This window comes from Canis lupus, chromosome 34, assembly GCF_048164855.1.
Source record: "Canis lupus baileyi chromosome 34, mCanLup2.hap1, whole genome shotgun sequence".
Lineage (NCBI taxonomy): Eukaryota > Metazoa > Chordata > Mammalia > Carnivora > Canidae > Canis > Canis lupus.
The window spans coordinates 27,534,346-27,557,295 of NC_132871.1; the positions used below are offsets into that span (position 1 = coordinate 27,534,346).

Here is a 22,950-nt window from a genome sequence, read left to right on the forward strand (position 1 = left end):
TCAATCCCTGGTGGCATCAGGATGGATGCCCTGATCCTATATTCACTTCCTACCTGGACCAGATCCCCATACAGATTTTCATTCACTTGTTGCCAGGACCCAAAGGAAGCAGCTTCTGCCCAAAACATAGACCGGAATTTTATACTGTTTTATTCTGGGTGAGAAGAGAATCCTCCCATGCATGAATGTCATTGCTCTACTTTCAGATACTTTAATTTAAAATAAGATCTCAGGAACTAGACCAGGATGCTGTTTATGTAGCTGACTCCTGTTAGGACTTCTACTTGTAATGGGTATAGTCTGTGGACATTTCAAAAACTGTTCCTAACCCCAAGAGTCATGGTGAAATGAACATAGGATCGAAGCCACACAGCTTTGCTTTCCTGAGCCACACTGGATAAATGACTTAACCTCTCTAGGATTTACCTTACAAGGATATTTCTAAGATCTACCTAATACCTAAATTCCTTATAAATGGCTGGTGTTGTTACTGTTTTTCAATGAGTGTTTAAGCTAGATCTCAGAATAATCCTATCTCGATGGCTACCTGACAGGCTTTCCTAAGAGTAGGTCCCAGCAATGCTGGATAGTTTGTAGATGGGTTTGATTGTAATTTATTTATTTATTGACTTTTTGACCAGCCCAAAGATGCTCCATGTGCCAAAAAGCTTTGGCTCCTTGTTGAGTACAGACCCTGATTTATATTTAGCCAACCAGCTTGGGATATTGGTGCCAGCACCAATTAGTGTTGGTGTGTTGTGTTTAGGGTTCCTTAAGGGATGTGGACCTGGCTGGCCATTGAATTTTACATAGTAATTTATAAGTGATGTTCAGGAAACCACCTGTTTTAACTGCAACAGAAACAAGTTATAGACATTTACAGAAGGACTATCGTTTTTCAGGAAACTTCAGAGTTGTCCAGGAGTTAGATGTCATTTTAGTCCACGTACTTAAAGTTAGCCAACTGATTCTTTGGAATACTCACAGCAATGCCACATATTTTGCTAAATGTCCTTTCTATAAAGGAAATAAGAATCTGATCTCTACTCTGACTCTCTAGAGTGTACCATTGAACCTGCCCGACTGCAGACTCCTCTTGGGAGGGAAATAACTTGCTCTTTTGTTCAATACTAGCATGACATCCGGGTGGTCGGTTTGTTCACTTTGTACCTCAATTACTGCATCTCCTTTTACTTCTGTTGGCTTCATATAGGACACTTTCCCTAGAGATCCATTGATTGTGGCCTTCCCTTGGAATTTTTAAATCCCACTTGACCTATCTCTTCATTCTCAGGAAACAACTGATTGGCCTCGATCTTTTTGCCTGAATCATATCCAGATGAAAAACCTATTATACCCTGGAAACTGAATATGTAGTGAACTTTGTTAGTAGTCAAGGAGTCACTGTTTTGCCCTTATTATTTCGTATTACATACTTTCAGAGAGTCTAATAATATCCTGGAACCAAAATGAAGCCACTTCACCAATTTCTGCAGGTCCTTGGATCTTTGATCTCATCCTTGCCTGTGGCTTCCCGTCCCTTTTCCCTGAATCCTAAAGGGTAAATCTTTAGGAAACCATAGGTGTCAAGGCCTGTCAGATTCTGAATTCAGATTCTTGTCTTTCGTCTCTTTGTTTGGCAGAGGCAATCTAAAGAAAATGTCTGCTCTGCTATCTTTGCTGATCTCTGAAAACAGAGACTTCTCAGGCCCAGAATGTCTCCTGCCTTGCTCTACTTGTGATGCAGGAGACCTGGAGAACTAACAGGCTGGCCAGCCGCCCCCTTAGGACCGTAGCTGAATGGTCCTTGAATGATTTCCTCAGCAAAAGCTGGTACAGGCTTCTGAATCCCTTTGAGCTTCCCACAAGAGTCAGGTGCACTTCAGGGCCTCTGGATGTACCCTTAGATAAGGCTGTTACTAACCCCAACAGAACACACTTTTCAGCTTCTTTCCAAATTCAGGCAACTGGCTTTCCACTAATGCTGCTCAAAGTGTGGGTCCTAGACCCAGCCATCAGATATAGGAACAGAAATTGAAAATGAGGGACGCCTAGGTGACTCAGTGGTTGAGCATCTGCTTTTGGCTCAGGTTGTGATCCCAGGGTCCTGGGATTGAGTCCTGCATCAGGCTCCCTGCATGGAGCCTGCTTCTCCCTCTGCCCATGTCTCTGACTCTCTCTCTGTGACTTTCATGAGTAAATAAATAAAATCTTTAAAAAAGAGAACTTGAAAATGAATGCTTTAAAACTCTAGCAGTTTGCTGGAGTAATTTATTAATTTGTTCTCTATTTTATATATGTGTATGCATATGACATATATGTAATTTTTTTTTTTTAAGATTTTATTGATGTGGGACATGATCCCAGGACCCCGGGATCACACCCTGAGCCAAAGGCAGATGATCAACCACTGAGCCACTCAGGTGTCCTATATATCATTATTTATGTTATCTGTATCTTATCTATGTTATATATATGTGTGTATATATATATATAAACACATACATATATATACATACACACATATACATGTATATTACACATAATAAAATTATGCACATTGTATGTATATACCTACAATATAGATGTATGCATATATAATTGTGTATATATCTATATTTTTTCCCATTTCTTTCTTAGGTAGTTTATCTTTATTATAATTTACAAAAAGGGTAGGTCCACAAAATTTGGAAAATGGGAAAAAGAAAGTTCTTCTATGATAGTTTGAGAAGCAACTCAAGCAATTAAGATGCACCTAACTGGCCTTTCCAGACTAAAGTTGTGACCCTTAGCAAGTCATTACAACAATGTAGTGGGATTGGCCAGGATCTAAAAAAACAAATAAAAATAAAGCATTAGAATCTACTGCATATATTATTTCATTAGATGTCCACTGTAGTTATGTGTGTATCATATGTATACACTGGGTTATGATGTAAAATTTATTTCTTAAATGGGTCATGGTCAAAATAGTTTGAGAGTTACCAAACTAAAACTGAGCTAATGTGCTCAAGGTGTTAATGACTGACTGAGAGCCAAATTTACATTTTTACATTTGGATTTTCTAAATTCAAAGAGTTTATTTTATGGCTGTGTAACCGCAAGTACTTGAGCAGGCCAATTAGGCAACTTTTTGAGCAAGTTCATTGCACTTAGTCTCAAGAGGCCTCCCGTGTTGTCTAACAGTTTAGACTATTCTGGAGATCATCACCAGCATGCTTTGTGCTCCATGCAAGCAGAGAGAAGTTTTTTTATAAGCAGTACATTTTTGGTTCTGCACTTGTCAGCTTTCTCTGCATGGATGTCTCATTTTCATCTTAAATTTACATGGACAAAATCGGAACTCAACTGTAATCCCAAATCTGTTCTTCTGGTTATGGCCCCACCGCCCACCAAGTTGCTCAGATGCCAATTCTAGGGGTTTTTTTGTTTTGGTTTTTGAGGTGGTTTTTTTTTTTTTTTGGACTCCTCTCATAATTACTCTCTTCATATCCTATCTGATGACAAGTACTGTGCTCTCCATGTCCACAATATATTCTTACTCTGACCCCTTCCTCCATCTGCCCTAGTACTTCCCTGGTACTTGGACAACTCTAATAGCCTCCTTTTTTTTTTTTTTAAAGAGATTTATTTATTTATTTGAGAGAGAGAGAGTGTGTATGAGTAGGGGGAGTACAGAGGAAGAGAGAATCTTCAAACAGACTCCCTGCTGAGTACAGAGCCAGCCTCGGGGCTCAATCCCATGAACCTGAGATCATGACCTAAACCAAAACCAGGAGTTGGATGCTATTAACTGAGCCCCGCAGGTGGCCCTTTGATAAACTCCTAATTGGCCTGCCCATTTCCTCTCATCTCTCTAATACCCATTCTCTACAAGGCAGCCAGAATGAGCTTTGAATTAAGTTAGACAATTTTATTCTCCTCTTTCACATACTTCATTGGTTTCATATTATACCAAAAATAATGCCTGCACTCCTTGAATGACTCATAAGACTTTACAAAAGCCTTCCTTTGCCTTGGCCCCCAGAAGAATCTCATACCACTGTCTCCATGGTCAGACCCATCAGCCAACTTCTTTCCTTAACTTTAATATACAGAACATATTTCTGCATCAGGACCTTGCACTTATTGTTCCACTTGCCTGGGAATGTTCTTCATCTAGATCTTAATCCTAAACTTGCCTACTTGGACTGTTTCCAAAGTAGTACTTTGGTATCATTTGTGTGTAATTACTTCCCAAAAGAAATCAAACATGGATTTTTACTTAATGTTCCAAATGCAGGGATCCCTGGGTGGCGCAGCGGTTTAGCGCCTGCCTTTGGCCCAGGGCGCGATCCTGGAGATCCAGGATCAAATCCCATGTCAGGCTCCCGGTGCATGGAGCCTGCTTCTCCCTCTGCCTGTGTCTCTGCCTCTCTCTCTCTCACTGTGTGCCTATCATAAATAAATAAAAATTTAAAAAAAAATGCTAAAAAAAAAAAAAAAAGTTCCAAATGCAGTCTATTATTAAGAATCTTAGCTATCACCACAATGTCAATTTTGGTGTAATGTGTGAAAATTTTAAATTTGTATTACAGGCTAAAGAAATTTGGTATCAAACCAATGGGATAAGAAAAGTTTGGAATTTTGGGTCTGGTTATAAGGATATGAACTTACGTAAGCAGATAATTTACCATAAGACAATACTTAAATTCAAGCTGGTAGAGATCTGCAATGCCATGGCTCATAGGGAAGAATGGTGGCTAAATGTCTAGGGGCAGTAAAGTGTAGCAGATAAGAGTGAAGATTCAGAACCAAGGTTTCTGGGTTCCAATCCTTCTGTGTAGCACTTATTTGCTGAGAGAACTCGGGCAAGCCATAACCTCACAGTGCCTCCATATTTTCATCTGGAAAATGAGGAGAATTATTGTACCTAACTCCTAGAGTTATTGTGAGGATTAAATCAATTACTGTAGACAGTATTTAGAATGGAACCTGGTACATAAGTAAGTTCAGCAATTATGGGGTACAGGTCCTTCCACAGAAAGGTGTAAAAATAAACCAATATGTTTGACGTTATTCTTAGAGTTCTCATGGACAGAAAAGATTTGTATCCCCCCATTCACTCACCAAAACCCACACACTAAAAAGAGGTGAAGAAAAGAAAGTATATTGCTTTTTGGGAAGAGAGAAGAGCAGACATACCCATAGGTCAAGGAAGAGACAAGTAAACCATTCTAAGTCCTCAAATACTGATGGGATTCAGGTCAAAAAAAGGCATAGGTTTGAAAGGGCTCCAAGTAGTCAAATTTAGAAATATTTGAGTGAAAAAAGAAAGAAAGAAAGAAAGAAAGAGATGAAGGAGAGATGGAAGGAAGGAAGTTAATAATAGACACATTGAATTTTTTAGGGCATAAATCCGTAGTGATGGGGGCATAAGAAGGGAAGAGGAAGGAGGGAGAAGAAGGGAGGAAGAAAAAGAAGAGGGAGGGAAGGACAGAGAGATAGTTCTCAATGGAATAACTGATTCAAGCAAAGATCATTAATGGTGCAAAACCAGTGGGTAAAATGTAAGGAAAATAGAGTATTTATATGGATCAAAGTATCACATCACAAATTAATTCTTACTCCCAAAAGAAAAATCTGGGTGTCAACATTCTAACCAAATGCTCAAAATTACTATCACCCACAGTGGGACAACTGGACATCATGTGTCACTTGATTTGAAGCCATAAACATTATGTAATTCCTACCACCTATGTAGGAGAATACTATACACTACTCACGCCGGAAACATTTATTCTGTGTGTAACATGAGGAAACAATGAGAAAATTTCAGAATGTGGTCACATGTACAAAATAAATAACCCATACTCTAAAAAACCAAACCAGTCAATGGTAATAGTGTGTTGTCTACTTTAGATTGAGGAACTAAGGAGACTAAACAACCAAATGCAGTGCATGGAACTTAATTAGATCTCAAATTTCAACAGAGAGAAGCGGCTATTAGAAACATTTTAAGAGCAATGAGGAAGTCTGAAAAGAGCATAAACCGGATGATATTTAAATATGAAAGTGTGCTAATCTAAGAGAATGTCTGTATTTTGTAGAGATGTCTACTAAGGTACACAGAGTTGTTGTGTCATCATGTCTGTAAGTTCAAAAGTTGAGGACAAAAGTGTGTACATTTAAACATCTGTGTATGTGTGTGATGATATTTTGCAAAAAGTTAAAAATTGGTGGAATGATGATGGCTCTGTGGGTGTTCACTTCAGTATTATTTCAAATTTATTATATGTATTTGAAAACGAATGAAAACAAAAATATAACTAAAACAAAAACTGAGCAGCTTCTTACCTGTTGCATTCTGTGCTCCCGCCAGCCTGGCTCTTATTAAGCCATGTCTCTCTTTGAGGCGAAGAATCCGAACTTTTGGAAACTGAGACATGTATTTATCCAAATCATCTTTTAGGTAGTCTATATCAGAATAAGAATAGATGAGGAAACACTTTAAGTAACTAGATCTGGGTAATACTAACAGTGACTCCTCAACATCAAATTCCAAAAACTATGATATTTACTGTAGTCACTAAATTTTATTCCTTGGGCCATGATTTTATTTTCTGGTTTATTTTCTTGGATGGATTTTTGTCTGTATTCAATACTCCAAAGTATCTGTTTCTCAAGTTCCAAATCCTTCTTTTCAGTGTTGCCAAGTGACACAGAGGAGGGATCAGCTTTTCTGAGTATTTATCAGGACAGGGGCAAATATACCTCAAAATAAATATTTTATGGGTTATATTTACATGACTTGCAGTCATTTCTATGTGTAATTAAGATATTGTCAGGTATATCAGATAGGAATGGCTCCCAGAAGTACTTCTGCTGCTCACTTTCCTACTGATTTGGGTTTTTTTTTTTTTTTTTTTTTCTTAAAAAGGGCTCTGAAGACGATATAAGCTTCAGGTCCCTCCAAAGGGTCTTTCAAGTCCCTAGATCTCCCATGCATAAAAAGATTATTAGGGCAGCCTGGGTGGCTCAGCGGTTTAGTGCTGCCTTCAGCCCAGGGTGTGATTCTGGAGACCCCGGATCAAGTTCCTCGTCGGGCTCCCTGCCTGGAGCCTGCTTCTCCCTTGGCTTGTATCTCTGCCCCCCCCCCCCTTTCTCTCCCTGCCTGTATGTGTGTCTTTCATGTATAAATAATCAAATCTTTAAAAAAATTAAAATAAAAAGATTATTATTTGCTAGGTGCCTGGATACTATTTCTATTTATGCTTTCAAGGCCACTTCTTGGAGCACATGGTCTAAGAGAAGTGAAGAATCTTCCACCTTTGCACTCTGTGGAATCCTCATCTCTCTAGTTCTATTGGCAATTTGTCTTCTCAACACTTAACACATAATGTGCTTTGCTCTTAAAGAAGAAACCGTTGGCCTTCTATTTCTGCTTATTGGATTTTATAAAATGGTTGAACATCTTCTGGTCTCTGGAACTTCAGAGTGCTCCATTGCTCCAAGAAGCTATGGTTAGAAAATCATTTCTGCATGGCAGAGAGAGGACAGCTGAAGGGAAGTCTGAGACAGCTGACTGAAGATACAGCTCACTTTCTACATCCTGTAGATACTTGCTTTTATGCCTCTAAAGGGCCACGTGAAACAATGATTTGACATTTTTGCCATCCACCCAACCTGCTATTGACTCACATCAAACTTTAATTTTCCAGGCGTGGTTTCCTTACCTTTGGTACTGAAGTCATCCACCAGCAGAATCTCCTTGATGAGGTGCGGAGGAGAGCGATTAAGGACACTGTGAACAGACCTCAGGAGAGTAGACCACACTTCATCCACAAAGCACATGATGACACTGGTGGTTGGGAGGTTATTGTGAACGAGCTGCTCTGCACACCTGGGCCGGGACACAAGCAGGACATAGTGATGTGCTAAAAAGAGCCACGAGATGGTTTTAAAAATCACTGAGTGCAATTGTATGTATATACACATATCCTCACTGCTCTATCTGTCCATGTGTCATCTGTTTATCCACCCACCCATCCATCCATCATCTACTACATATATCAGCGCTGATTTTATCATGTGTTTTTCTTGAGGAAAGGGTATAAGCAACATAAACAAGCAGAGAAAAAAATGGCCAGTAAGAGTAGCTGCTATAAAAGGACTAGCGATGCAAGGCATGAGAAGTTCCTGTAGCAGACAGGGCATAAGCTTTGCAGATGGTTAGACACTATTTTGAATCTCACCACAATATTTTTCAGATCTTTATCCATTGATACCATACTTAATCTCTCTGTGTCTCCAGTTCTTCATCTTTAAAAGTAGGTAAAGGTTCTTATTTAACAAAGCTTTACAGCCTAGTGAGAATGCACATAAAATGTCTAGCACAGCTCCTGGCATAGGAATTCACCAAATGGTAGTTATTGCTATCTTAATTAGACCATTTGCCACAAGAGAACTCTCTGACTTATTTAACGTTACCAGGTAGTTTATGATTGCCCTTGCAACTAGCCTCCTGCCAAGTGCCAAAGGAAATATTCTTTCTCCCACTCTACATGTGAGTGTATTTATGGATATATGTGGAGATGTATAATTAAACTCTTCATCTTCCCTATCTATTTAGGGGTTACTTGCTGGGACTCTCTGTGCTACAGAGTAACCACAGTTGAAATAATTTTTCAGGCATAGAGAGGAGGATAAGGCTACAGTGGGAGTTGGTATTCAGGTGGGTTGGAATTGGTCTTGGTTTTTTTCCATGCCCTGCAATATGTACTGCCTCACTGCTGGCATCCTTCCATCCCCTGTCTGTGTTACTTTTCATAGGAGGAGGCCCAGTGTAACTTCACAAAGACTATTTGCCATCCTTCCTACACAGCTACTGTTAGTAATGTCATAATTAAATTACAGTGATCATAAATAAATATTATAGGCACTCTGTATTATTTCAATTTAAGCCAACAACATCTCTTCCCCTTTTAAGGATGAATAATTCAAATCATGGCAAGGCTAGTTCAGGATTACACTGTTGGTAAATGGCAGAGTTGGTTGGGACTCAAACTCTGGTCCGGTCTGGCTCCAGAAATAGCCATGCAGGAAGCCTTAAGTTCTCAAGAATAAAAGAATCTGGCAGCATATGTAGCATTTTGTGGGAGCAGGCACTTGTGCTAGACAATATAGCTACACTTCACTTAGTCTGTAAAAAAAGAAATAGATAAGAGCCAAACCCATAGCAAAACCACACTTCCATACGTTCACCATTTACCAACAGTACTTAATAAATTACTACTGTGTAGTAACGACTGCTGGGGATCCACATTATTACCCTCTTCTCTATCATAATAGAGCACACTGAAAACTGGAGAAGTTAGACGACTTATTCAACATGATTCACCCAGAAAGGGTATGTATGGAAATGTGAACAAACAGTTGGCATTCCATTGCACTAGGCTGATTTTTCTGCACTGAAAGCATGGGTTTTGGAATCAGATATATATGTGGTCAAATACCAGATTCCCTAACTACTGGCTTAGGTAAGGTGTGTAACTTCTTTGAACCTCAGTTTGCCAGAGATTAAGAGCCTCCTAGCAGAGATTAAGAATCAGTTTATTGTAAGATTAGATGCAAATATTTTCTAAAACTCACCTACTATATATCTGAGACACAAGCAGATACTTAAGAAAAGGTAGGCAAACCCAGCTGTAATTTCAATGGTTCCCTGAAGTGGGTGGTTATGATAGCAACCTGCAAAGCCTTATGAAAATATACATATCCAATTACCGGCCCCAGAAAATCAATTCAGCAATTCTGAATAGACCCTGAGAATCTGTGTCTTAAAAAACGAACAACAGAAATAAAACTCTACAAACAAAAAGACAACCCACAAGTTGTTATTAGGCCAGTTTGGGAACTTGAGCTCTAAGACAAAATGGATTTAATTATTTTTACCGTTGGTGGATAATCCTAAAAAAATAAATAGATAAATTGGGGGCTGACAGGAACATGTCCTGATGTAAAATCAAAATGACACATTTTCCTGTTAACGTTAACTAGCAGGCAGCCTAAACTAATCTGATTCTACAGTAGAGATTCATGTTTAGAAACATAAATCGGCATTTGTAAATAATATGAGATATCCCTGACTTCACTAGGGTCTGTATTAGTTTCCTGTGGCTACTATAACAAATTACAAAAACCAAACAAATAAAACCCAGAAAAACTGCTTATCAGTTTCTTCTTCAATTTATTTATTTTTTCTCACATTTTACTATGAACAGAAAGGAAATACCAGGCCACACCTTTACCAGTCGGCTTGAAATTCTCTTCAGCTACCTAAGTTGATGGCTTGCAAGTTCTGCTTTCCATACAGCTGTCAGACATAATTTCGTCAAGGTTTCTGCCACTATCTTGGAGGATCATTTTCCCTCCAATTCCCACTAATGTGTTCTGCATTTCCTTCTGAGCCCTCACAATGCTCCTATTTTTACCAACATTCTGTTCAAGACGACATATATATGCTTAAAGGGGACAGAAGCTTTCTTTTCTGTACTTCTCACTTTCTTCTAAGCCCTTACCTGTAGCATCTTTAACATGCATGTTTCTACCAACAGTTTCTTCAGGGCAACTTAGGCTTTGCCAATCATGCTTCTCAAAATTCTCCCAGATTTTATCTATCATTCAGTTCTTTGAATATTACTTGGATAATACCGGCACATTGTTAGGTATTTGTTACAGCAGCAACCCACTCCTTGAAACCAAAATTATATTAGTTTTCTGCAGCTACCATAACAAATTTTATGGCTTAAAACAACAGAAACTTTCTTTCTCAGTTCTGGAGGCCATAGCATTAATTTATTGATTTTATTTCTTTTCTGCTGCATCCAGAATCTCCTGCTTCGTACAATGTGCCACAAGTTTCTAGCACAGTTGCACATAACTAATATTTGATAAATATGTATTAAATGGGTAGATAAAAAATGGAAATGGAATGAAGCTTAATCAAAAGATTAATGGTGGAAGAAGAGATATTTTTCTTTCAGATAGAAAGAAAAAAGGTGATAATATATACAGATGAGTTTGTGCACAGAGAAGTTGAAATAATTTGTAGCTCATATTGGAGGAAAGTTTGTTTGTTAATGTGATAGGCTGGGGCTTTGAGAAGAATAGATAATATCCGGAACGGACACATGGGTAATGGGGGAGAGAACTGGCCAACTACACATAAAAGGATTTCTGAGGGGCGCTAAGTACTTCACTGAATTTGGAGATCTCAAAATTTTAGTCAAAGTACCAGTGTGATTTGCTCTACCAGGATCTGCCAGCTTGGGCAAAGGGGGAGATAAAAGCAGATTGGTAAATTAATCCAAGTCTAGGGGTTGTTAGAACAAACAAAAGGGAAAGAAAAATGGTAGAGGATTTTAAAGATACTGGTATAAAATGGGTAAAGGTTCCATCGTGGGCTGTATGTGGGAGAGAGAAAGTAAAACTAAGAGGAGTTTAATAGCCTGATGAAGACATCAGTGACTTCCTATGACTTCCTCATCTCTAACTTTATAACATAAGTGGATGGAAAATGCACACTTTATGCTCAAATATTCCTTACACTATTTGGTGCTGAGAAAAATAAACCAATTCTAAAAAGGAAGGGTCAGCCCCTCAAATTCTGCCTGAGTCACCTGAACCAACAAGCCTTGCTGTGAAGTCCTGGGAATTACTTTATTGTTAAAATTTGGTCGACTTTCGAAAATCTAGTTACAAACAAGAATGCACTGGAGAGTCAACCAAGCGGGCTAATGCAGATGAATCTTCTTATATAATAATAAATGAGTAGGTTTTTGGTCTCTTTTAGAGGTAAGTTCCAAGCTCCGCCAAATAGCTGAGCATCCACCCTCCCCATCCTGTCGTGCCTTAGTTGTACCTACCTTATGGGTAGGGTCACAAAGGATTCCACTAGATGCCAGTGTCCCAAGAAATAAGCAGCACCTGTGCCACTTATTGGCAGACATGGATTTCAGATGCATTTAAATAATCCATTGAAGACAACTCTGTGGCAGGTTATATCATACGGGTCACACTGGAAAAAGGGGCAGCATTGAAGGATGGGGAAGAGGGGCACAGAAGGAGGTGAGAGAGGCTTGAAATATGAAGTTGCAGAGCGTGCCTTGCTCTGGGTGGCTGAGATGTCAGGCCACTGTGACATTTATATGTATCTAGTTTCCTGAACAGCTAAGCAGGTTAGACATGTTTCCAGGTGTCTAGAAGAACTAGCAAGCTTGCTTTGTTGGAAGGCGACATGCATCAGACCAGAAAGGCTTTCCACGTTCACTTTTGCACCCTTCTTACGTACTGACAGTCATCTAATTACTACAGGTTGTAAAAATTTTTTCAAGTTATCCTCCACTGACCCAACTAAAAGCAAATTTCCTTTTTTCCAATTTGCCTATGGGAAACCCTGCTTTCTGCTGGATGGAGGGGAGGAGTTGCAGCTCAAATAAAGTCTCATTTAAATGCAAGCTATTTCAGGGTTTGTAATCTTTTTTGAGGTTAAGAAATCATATTTTTATTCTATATGCTCATCCATTCCATAAGTTAGGTGGTTAGAGTCCACAGACTCCACGCTATACCTAAAAATGAAACCCGTTCTGTTTTGTTTGGGGGAAAGCCTGGACTGACATGACAGCCAATCCAAGTACTAAACACAAACGGGGACTGTCTTGAGGTCCACCGTCCGGCACACGGTTGATGCCACTGCCATGGAACAGCTTTCTGGACTTCCTCTAGACTTGAGAAAGATGACAAGGGACTGAGTTTTGATTCCTGTCTGACACTTAGTGTCTGAGTGACCATGAGTAACCGTGCACACCTTGCAGTTTTACTTTTAGGGTCAAGATTACAATGCCTTCATCGCAGAATGTCTGTGAAGATTTGACATGATAACGGGCATAAAAATACCGCATAAGTTCCATAGTAAAAACCCATGTGAGGACCTGCGGTCATCCACAATGCAAGCACATACGTTTAGACTGGGCGGACTGACCTTTCCTCAGGCAACCCTTTAATTCAGATCTATCGAGGGCTCATCATTTACCAAGAGACTTAGGGAGCGATGCATTTCGCCTTTTTGGCTCGTGTGTGCTGAATGCTCAGCCACCCACCTGATTTGAATGTCGTCTAATCCAGTAAAGAAGGGTTCAAATCATAAGATTTGGGGAATGATAACATTCTCTCATTTTTATGAATTTTTCATTTTATTCCAAAACCATCAAAATGTACTATGTGGATCAAGTCTCAGTTTTCTCAGGTGTGAACAGAAGGTCGAGGAGACTATTTCTCAACCTCGATTTGCAATTCAACGAGTGCTTGGAGGTGAGCCTTCAGGGGCCTACCCTCCCCAAGCTCTGCTATCTTCGGGAGGATCAGAAGGGGAATCAAGAATCCAGTGCCGGAGCTCCGTCCAGAATTGTATTCTTTTCTCCAAGACTTTCAATATATTGGGGCTTCTTTGCCTTTCCCTGATAACAGGGCACAGCTGTACAAAAAGTTTACTTTTATGTTTTGCTCTTTCTAGGGTAGACAACCCTGAGTCACACTCACCCCCTCTATCCCAAGGGCTCAGCCAGCGGAGGCTGGGGGTCCTGAGGTCACCCTATAGCCATCAAAGCTCCCGGGCCCAGGATCAACATTCCCCACTTGACCAGCTGCCTATTTTGAGTAGGCAGGTGTCAGAGCGAAGTCAGGATGAAAGGGAAAAGAGCAGGGGTGGTGTAATGTGGCCGAAGTGGTTCTGGGCTGGTGATAGGGCACCTGGGGGGTAGCTCTGACCTGGAGCAAATCACTTCCCTTCTCGGATTTCTCTGTAGTGTAAGGACTGGATTAGATGGACATGGACGCCTCATCTAGTACTAACGTTCGTGTTGTCTACGCAGCTTGAGTCTGGTTCACCCATGAGTGCTTCCCTCCGGATCATGAGACCTTTGAGAAAAGGTGAATTAATTTTTTTTTCCCTATGGCTTTACACCTTTCCACATTCCCTCACTGGTCCTCAGAAGAGGCACGACCAGGTCCTGAGGGGTCCGGGTTCTGCTGACTCTCCCGGGCCTGGTCCCCCCCCCACCCCATGTCGGATTTCCTTCAGTTTCTTAGTGGATCAATTTTGTTTTTACCCTTTCTCCCTACTTCTCTGACTCCCTACCCATCAGGTCCAGGCCTTCTCTCAGAAAAGGGCTGGGGTCCCCCTTCCCTGCCCCGGGGGTACCCTGTGCTCCCACAGGACACCCTGCTGATCTGGCCCTGCAGCCAGGGCCCTGGCCCTGGCACCACACCCGGCTGGGGGCTCGGCCTGGCTCCCCCGGAGCTGCGGGGTCGGCATTTCAGGCTCCCCTCTGCTCAGCGCCACATAGGAAACCACGGCCCAGGCACCCCGTCAAGTGCAAAACTAATGCCTTCCGCAGACCGCTGGCCCCTGGGCAAGGAAGAGAGAGAGGTTTTAATTTCTGGCGAAGTTGAATGCCTGTGAGGGAGCAGAGGGGAAGGAAGGAGGAGCCGCAGCCTGGGCAGAGGGGCCTGGAATGAGGAGTCGGGAACCTTCCTTGGAATCCACAGCTCGGCTTCGGCCTGCGGGGACAGCGGACGGGTCACTTGCTCTTCCGAGCCTGGCTGCAAACTAGAGAGCGACAGCGGGTCCCTCATGCTGCTGCCGCGAGGACGGGTTCGAGCAGGAGCTCGTGCAGGAGCTCGTGTACACCCGACACTACACACGCACGCACTTGGGGTTCCTGGGGCGCACACGGGCCCGCCGGCCAGGCCTCCTGCGCCGGGGCCCACGAGGGGGGCGGGGGGGGGCACCCGGAGGGACCGGCCCGCGTGGGCGACAAGCAACAGGAGGCCGAGGGGCACGGGGCGCTGCGGCCCCCCATCCCCGGGCTCCGAAGGCGGAGCTCCCGACCCGCTCCCTCGCGCACGTCCACACCAGCACCAGCATTTCGCAGCGGGGCCAGCGGAGGAGATGACTTAGTTTGGAATAATGTAGACTTTTTTTAAACATAGAGGGGACTCTCAAAGCTCCTTTCATTTTGAAAGCAAACAACAAAACACAGCTTCCCACACTGTTCTTTATCCGCAATTTTCTGACCCTCGAGCAAACCCTGTTTCCCTTCTTGAGAAGCGCAGCTCCCGGTGGGTGGCCCGGGCCGGCCCGCAGGTAGTTACTGTGGGGGCCAAGGGACCCGGGGCAACCCTGCAGCAAGGGTTTGATCAAATTGGGCGGGCGGTTAAATGAGCACAGGGATTAGATGAGCAAACGAGAAGCAAACATAGGTTTTCGATTCCTCCGTTTACTCACTCCTCTGTCCCAGAGACATTTCTAGGTCTTCGGGGGCATTCACGAGAAAAAGTCACTGACCTGCTTTAACATTTCTCAGTTTTACATTAAGCAGACCCTGTTTAATTGTTTTCTCCCCTTTGAGTTAGTAGCAGAAATGTGCTTTATGTCCTCTGATCATCTTCCTCCTCGTTACTCTCGAGTGATGGGGAGACTGCGGTCAACTAACCTATTGGAAGGCTCTGTGTCATCTTTTGGCCACATATAACCTTTGTTCCGCTACGGGCTAGCCTGTGCCTTCTTTTTTATTTTATTTTTTATTTATTTATTTATTCAGGAGAAACAGAGAGAGAGAGAGAGAGACACAGAGAGAGAGGCAGAGACACAGACAGAGGGAGGAGCAGGCTCCACACAGGGAGCCCGACGGGGGACTCGATCCCGGTCTCCAGGATCAGGCCCTGGGCTGAAGGCGGCGCTAAACCACTGAGCCACCGGGGCTGCCCTAGCCTGTACCTTCTAAACAAATTTTGCTTTTTATTTCCTGCTCGCCGATGTGACTTTTCAGTGAAAAAGCACACTGTGCTCTAACACACACAGACGCACAAATGTGCATGCACACGCGCACACACACACACGCACACACAGATGATTCAGAAGCACCAGAAAGAACCTTTTTAGGTCATCCTGTCAGATATTTCTTTCCTGCTCCCGTTCCGTTTCCCAGGGAGCTAGCTCCTCTGGGTCAGTTTTAGATAAATCTCCCTCTTCACTGTTAGTCACAAAAGCCATCTCATTTCATCAATTGAAATACCCGTCCTGTGTCAAAATAATTTGAACTTCATTTAACTTTCAAGTTTCTCTTTTCTCCCAGCCGGATAAACTTTCAGGAGCCTGAACTTCAGAAAGATACGTGGTCAGTTTATTTTTTCTCTCCTGACTCCTCCTCCTCCTCCTCTAGTAATTTACTAGTTATGGTTTTTGACCTCAGTAGGATTGGGAGGGGTGGAGGGGGTGGAAATGAAGGTCCTACAAAGTTTTTTCTTTCCCCTCGGTAATTTAGACTGGTTTGTGGCAAATGCACGGTGCTCTCCTTTGCTTTTCATATGTGCCAGAAGAAAACTCTCTGTGTAGGAAGGAATCAAATTATTGGTTGACAGCCCCAGCTCTGGGCCAAGAGAGTAAAGATCGGTTTTCATTGCTTTAGAGAGGCTCTTGCCAGAGTTCTGTAGGAAAAGCCAAGCATTAAATTAAGCAGTCGAGTAGCCTCACGACAACGCAGCAGTGGTGGAATAGCATGCTGTAACTCTCATTGTACTTTAAAAACTAAATGCTGGCAGTGAAAAATTTTTTGAGTCATTTTTCTCTAAAACAGATTCCAGAAGTGCACTCTTAAAATAAGTTCATTTTTGGAGTTTCATCTTCCCTAGATAGCGGCAGGCCAGGAGACGGACTCCCTTCCGTAGCACGCCCTGGCCCTGCATTTTCCATAGCTAGGACCATGGTTTAGCAAACTCTGTGTATATTGATGGATTATTGCTGGCTGCAGCAGAGTTCGATAAGTAAGAGCAAGAAGTGTAAGGATTAGCTTTTTATAAAGAAAAGAGATTAAATATGGAACTTCAAAATGACTATAAAAATTTGTATTTGAAGCATATTTTAGAGGCAAAACTGTATTTTACTTACTGACATCCAACATTGTTATAAATAAAATGAGATTTTTCCTCCCTTGAAAGTCAAAACATGAAAATGAAAAACTAAGCAACAAAACAATGAACTAAAGAACAAGTATGAATCAATGAACAGATCACAGTGTTAGGGTGTATTTACCCTACACGAGATACCATTCTACTGTATATATTCAAAATGAAAAATAAGGAAGTCATTACTAATTTATAAAAAGACTTACTGCATGCCATATTTGAATAGCTACCTCTCATTTACTGTTTTAAAATAGTATCGATTTTCAAAATGCATGTCTGAGAAACATACCTTTTAAGGCCATATTGCTTAGTGCAACGGGGGGCAAACAATGAAAAGAGTTTCCTGAGAAGCTGATACTGAGGACACAAAACAGATTCGTGAGGCGCTGGTGAAGGAAGAGCACACGACGGGGAGTGTTTCAGTAGCCGTGAGCACATTAAAGGTTGTTGGAATTGAGAGGTCACGGTTGAATCATGGTCCCGGAGGAGATAAGCTGCAGCTGGATTTTGAGTAATGCCAGGCCAGTACGTGTGGGAGAAAAGGGTGAGGATTCTGCAGGGCAGGATGGTGGGGCCAGTGGGAAGGCACCAGTTAAGAGGAACATCAGTGGATGGTACCAAACATGATGTACAGGAACGGGTAATGAGATTCTTTCTTTCTTTTTTTTTTTTTTTTTTATTTATTTACTCATGAGAGACACAGAGAGAGAGAGGCAGAGACACAGGCAGAGGGAGAAGCAGGCTCCCTGTAGGGAGCCTGGTGCGGGACTAGATCCCAGGACCCTGGGATCACCCCCTGAGCCGAAGGCAGATGCTCCACTGCTGAGGCACCCCGGCGTCCCAATGAGATACTTTCTTAATGCAAAGGGGCCACAGTAGAGAGAATGTCATATGCAGAAAGCTCCAGCTACGCTGCTAGGGACAGAGACTTAGGGTTGCATTGCAAAGGAGAGTGAGAATAAGGATGACAGCCAGGGGTCCTTGTGCTTTTGGCAGAGGCCACGATTGCACCTCCAGAAGTTAGAAATGGTTCTCTGGGGCTCAGGAGAAAAGGAGGGAAGAGCAGTTTCAGAAAAAAGTGTTTGATTTTGGAACCAGGGCAGGTGAAAGGGTCTTGGGCCTGATGCCCGGAGCCCCTCCTTCTCAGGGCCAACCTCGTCCTAGTGTTACCGGTTAAATCATTCCTAAGAAGATCAACTGGTAACTAGTTAAGATCTTTACTCACAGGAATTGAATTTAAATAAACATACTAGCACATCTATGGTTTTTGTCTTTTTGGGGGTTCAATGTATATTCAATAAGCAGTTGCCATATGCCAGTTACTGCGCTAATCATTCCATAGTGGAGCATTTTTGGGAAATGTAACTAGCAGTGAGGGAGATAGCCCCAGAACTCTCAAAATTTAAGGGCTTTCGTGGGCTGCTGCTGTAGCTAATTTTAAGGCAAGCCCTCCTGTCCGCCTGTGTTCTTATAGATCTCTCGGTCTCTCCCCGTCTCTCTCTCTCACATGTTCTGTTATTATATTCTATGATAATCTCCCCCTCGTGCTGACTCTTAAACCTTATAGTGTGCATTCTTGAAGGCATTTCATTTACTTTTTGCGCAAGGCTGAAAATAAATAAAATCAAAGTAAGGAAACTTCAAATTGTGCCAACCTGATGAATCAAATGTTTTTCATTTGCCTTTTCTCCCAACCTTTACCCATATGAATACATAATTTGCATGTATTTAGAGTCAGAGGATTTGGGGAAAAGAAAAGAAAATTAATTTACCCCCTCTCAAGGAAGAGTGGCGCACAGGGCTGTACATGCTTCAGCGGGGCCTGTGCATAGGATCCCTGGTGGCCACAGTGTCACCTCCATCCTGGTGGCGTGGAGCATCAGGGAGGCAGCTTGCCGAGAGCGCCTATGTTTAGCCAAGGTGGGTTGTGTGATAAGAGGGAGGGGGCCTGGCCACATGCTGTCTGACTCATTCTCTCAAGCACACGTGTCACTTTCTCCTCAGTCGGGACAGCCTCCTTCAGAAGACAGAGCCTGACTGTGCCGTTCCTGCCACCTTCATCTTCCACAGACCAATTTTCAGAAGCTAGTAGGCCCTGGGCAGCGTCGAGCCTTCCAGAACTCGCATCATTATTCTGGTGGCTGGCCCTCACACGTCGCCCTTTGTGGGCCCTGGAACCGCGGCCCGTGCTCCTGGGCAGTGGCTGACTGTTCCCCGGGCTCCTGAGCAGTGGGCCAGGCCACCGGAGGCAGCAGGAATGAAGCTCCATGACCCCCGCTTCGTTCTCTGGCATTTCGTGTGCAAAGCTGGCAGATTTCTGTGTGCACACGTAAATATAGGTGTGACATGTGATGTGCAGGATTTCAATCGGAGCTGGTCCAATGTAACTTTTCGGGTCCCTCTGACGGGCAATCAGCCAGAGATAAAGAGCACAGCACAATTCTGAGCATGGATTTCAGTAACGCCTTTACGTTCACTGCTCTAGGACCACCGACACTATCACTTCCCAGGGCCTCAGTTTCATCATCTTAATGTTGGGCATATTTGTGTTCTCCCGGGTTATGAGTTTTATCAGGGTAAGGGACATGAGTGGCACGGTGCTTAGCTGGTAGCCGCCTGCCGATGACGGAGAGAGCTGAAAACGGCTTCCCTTAGCTGACATCGCAGTGAAGAGGCTCCTGTCACTAACAGGACAGGCACATCTGCATCTGCCTTCCACCCGGTGACGCTGACCACACAGACCACAAACAAGAGTTTGCCACAGAGGCCAGACAAGGCCATTGGCCTGCACCCCACAGGTGCTAAGTTCAAATCTTGACATTACCTAATTCCAACTTCTAGGCAAATATTGTTTGGCTCAGGAATTGAATATCAGGGCATGCGGGGAACTGTATTATCAACTAATGGATAGTAAACATATGGCTGCAAGGTACCCTCTCTTATGAGTGGGCCAAAAAGAACCAGGAACCAAACTACGTTAGAATCAGATGAGATATTTGTGATTTGAGCCACCTCCTGGTCATGTGGTCACAGGAGTTTGGTTCATTGATGAACTGGTTCACGAAAGGCTCACTGAGCACCTTCAGAGGAGACAGCTAGGAAAGTGATACAGTTTCTGAGTGCCCTCATCTAGTAATTCGAACCCCTAATATCTGCTGGCTCCCTTCCGGGGCTCTTACGAGGTTCGTGTGATGTGTAAGCAGGCTCTTTGTAAACGGTGAAGTTCTAAACATACAAGTGGTGACTTATGTCCTCTCATACATCCCGTCGGTGTCGCAGTTTAGGAATTGATTGACTTGTACCAACATTATTTTTCCTCTATGACTGAACTCCTGAAATGTCTACCATCCCCCCTACAAAGGGTATTAAATTTTAGGGACTGGAGTCCTTTCTTCACTTGCCATTATGGTGATCACTCATCATACGCTACCATTCCGGGGAGGCCTAGAAGGCACCTGCTCTGTGCTCATTTCCCAAATAGATCCCTGCCAAACTCGCTAATGATGTAAAGTCCCGAAATTGAGAATTCGCTTCATTGTCACTATTTTAATGGGATGGCATGTTAAGCTCCGCCATTTATATATACCTCATTAGGAATGAAGCCCGCCTAATAATTTTAATAGGTTTTCAGTAGAGGAAAGGAATGGAACCTGAGCTAGTAGGGGTGAGAGCCCAAGTGTCGGGGAAGTGAGGTGCAGGGGGAACACGGCGGGTATGCGAGGTCGCAAGTTTTCTCCGCGGACTACCTGGACGTGTGCAGCGAGTGGTGTTGCTCTAGTTGTCCAGGTGACCAACAATCACGCAACGTTATCTAGACACGAATCTTCTCCTCTACATAAAGGCCCAAGTACTGCAGGTGGAGGAAAGAGAAGAGGAACGGATCTTACCCAGCAGGTCTTGTATCTTCAATGGCTCTGTCCACGGGGATCAAGTCGCTGAGGTAGACGTTGAAGTTTCCCTCTTTCCACCTTCTTTCTGCCTCCTTCTCCTTCCCACGGGGAACGACCACGGGCCGTCCAAACTGGCCCGGGGCTTCGGGGTCCCTGGGAGAAAGTGTGGCGTCGATCCCCGACACCCGGCGCACGGCGGGCTGTGCAGGTGACGGCGCTCCTCGGCGACCTGGGCGGAGGCCTGCAGGGGGCGCTCCTGCGCGCGGGGGCTCGGCCGGGGCGGGGGCGGCGGCGGCGGCGGCGGCGGCCTGGCTTCCCTTCCCGGAGGTGGCTTTGTCCCCCAGGGCAGCGGGGGGCTCGGCCTCGGTTCCCGCCTCTGTTCCAGGCACCTGCCTGGGCTCCGGCCTTGGCTGCTCCTCCTTGCTCACGATCACAACGTGGCCTGCGGAGGAGCCGGGCGCCCCCCCGGCAGCCGCTGTGGCCGCGCCCCCCGCCGGCCCCGCTCCCCGCCCGGGTTCCCCGGCTGGCCGCCCCCGGGGGCCTCCCGAACTGGCCCCGGGCTGGGAAACGGCGAGGGTCTCGCCGGCTGCGCCTCGGTTCGCGGCTAGGTCTCGGCTCGGAGGCCCCGTTGCGTCGAGGGCGCCGGCTCCCCGGGGCTCGGGCACCGCTGGGCTGCCGGGCCGCGCGCCCCCCCCGGGGCCGCCGCCCTCCCCCGGGGCTCGCCCGGCCGCCGGCGCCCGCGGGCCAGCGCGGAGCCCGGGAGCCGTCGGGGCCTCGGCGGGTGCGCCCACGGGGCCCGCGCGCGCAGAGGTCGCGGCCGCTCGGCCTCCGGGCGCGGCTGCGGGGGCGGCGCGCGGAGCCCCGCGAGCCGTGCCCCGAGCCGTGCCCGGAGCCGTGCCCCGAGCCGTGCCCCGGGCCGTGCCCCGAGCCGTGCCCCCCGCGGCCGCGGGCCCGAGGTCCCGCTGGGCGGTGCGCGGCCCGGCGCGAGCCCCCGCCCGGGGCTGCAGAGGCGCAGGGGGCCGCCGAGCGGCGACCCGGCCTCCCGCGCGGCGCGTCCTCCCGTCCGTCGGGGCCGCGGCCGGGGCGGCGTCAGCCCGCAGCGCGGTGCCCGCCGCCCCCCGAGGGCGCTCCCGGGGCCCCGGGTCCCGCCCGCGCGGCCTCGCCGGGGGCCTCCCGCCCTCCCCGCCGCCGTGCGGGGGCGCCGCCTGGGCCGGGCCGGGCCGCGCCTGGAATCCGACCGGCTCCCTGCGGACGCCGCGCGCCTGGAGCAGCCGGGAGCCGGCGTCGCTGAAGGACAGGCGCAGCGCTGCCATGTCGAAGAGCAGCCAGAGGACGGACGCCGCGAACACGAACGCCAGGGCCCGCCCGCTGCCTCGGAAGAACTTGCGCAGCCTGTTCATGGTGCAGGGGCGCCGCCCGCCGCTCCGCTCCCCGCGCCCGCCGGCCCGGCCCCGCGCCCGCCGGCCGCCCCGTCGCCCCGCAGCTCGCCGCGGGCTGGGGGCGCTGCTGCGACGGCCGGGCCGCGGCTGCCTGCGTGGCGCCTGGCGGCGGAGGGAGACCCGGGCCGGCCCCGCGGGCGCCCGCGACACCGGCTGACCCCGCCCCCGCCCCCGCCCCGCGGCTCCCTGGCGCCCCGCGCGGCCGCCCTCGGGGCCCGGGAAGGGGGGGCCGCCTCCGCCCCGTCACCCCCGCGACCCCCGCCGCCCCGCAGCCCCCTGGCGCCCTCCAAGGCCGCCCTCGGGGCCCGGGAAGGGGGGGCCGCCTCCGCCCCGTCACCCCGCAGCTCAGGGTCGCCCCGCGCGGCCGCCCTCGGGGTCCGGGAAGGGCCCCCGCCTCCGCCCAGTCGCCCCCGTGACCCCCGCGGCCCCGGGTCGCCTGGCGCCCCCCCCCCCCCCGCGCGCTCCGTGGGGCCCGCACCTGCTGTGCTACGCGAGACTGTGCGTGTCTGGGCAGCTGGAGGGAAGGGAGCTTGCGGGCTGAGCCCCCGCCCCGAGCCCCCCCGAGCCGCCCCCAGCCCGCCCCCCGCCTGCGCCGACCGCGGCCGCCGCGCCCGGGA

General features: G+C 46.4%; 1 protein-coding gene across 1 annotated transcript in view; it reads right to left on the reverse strand.

Annotated features, from left to right (window-relative positions):
- Positions 1-22,309, reverse strand: part of GALNT5 (polypeptide N-acetylgalactosaminyltransferase 5) — a 46,808-nt gene extending 24,499 nt beyond the window's left edge. Inside the window, exons 1-3 of the mRNA XM_072810852.1 lie at positions 20,892-22,309; positions 7,716-7,882; positions 6,337-6,456 (exon numbers count right to left, since the gene is read on the reverse strand). Of these exons, the coding sequence (XP_072666953.1) occupies positions 6,337-6,456; positions 7,716-7,882; positions 20,892-22,294 (1,690 nt within the window). The 5' untranslated portion in view covers positions 22,295-22,309. The remainder of the gene's footprint in view (positions 1-6,336; positions 6,457-7,715; positions 7,883-20,891) is intronic.
- Positions 22,310-22,950: the final 641 nt, after the last annotated feature.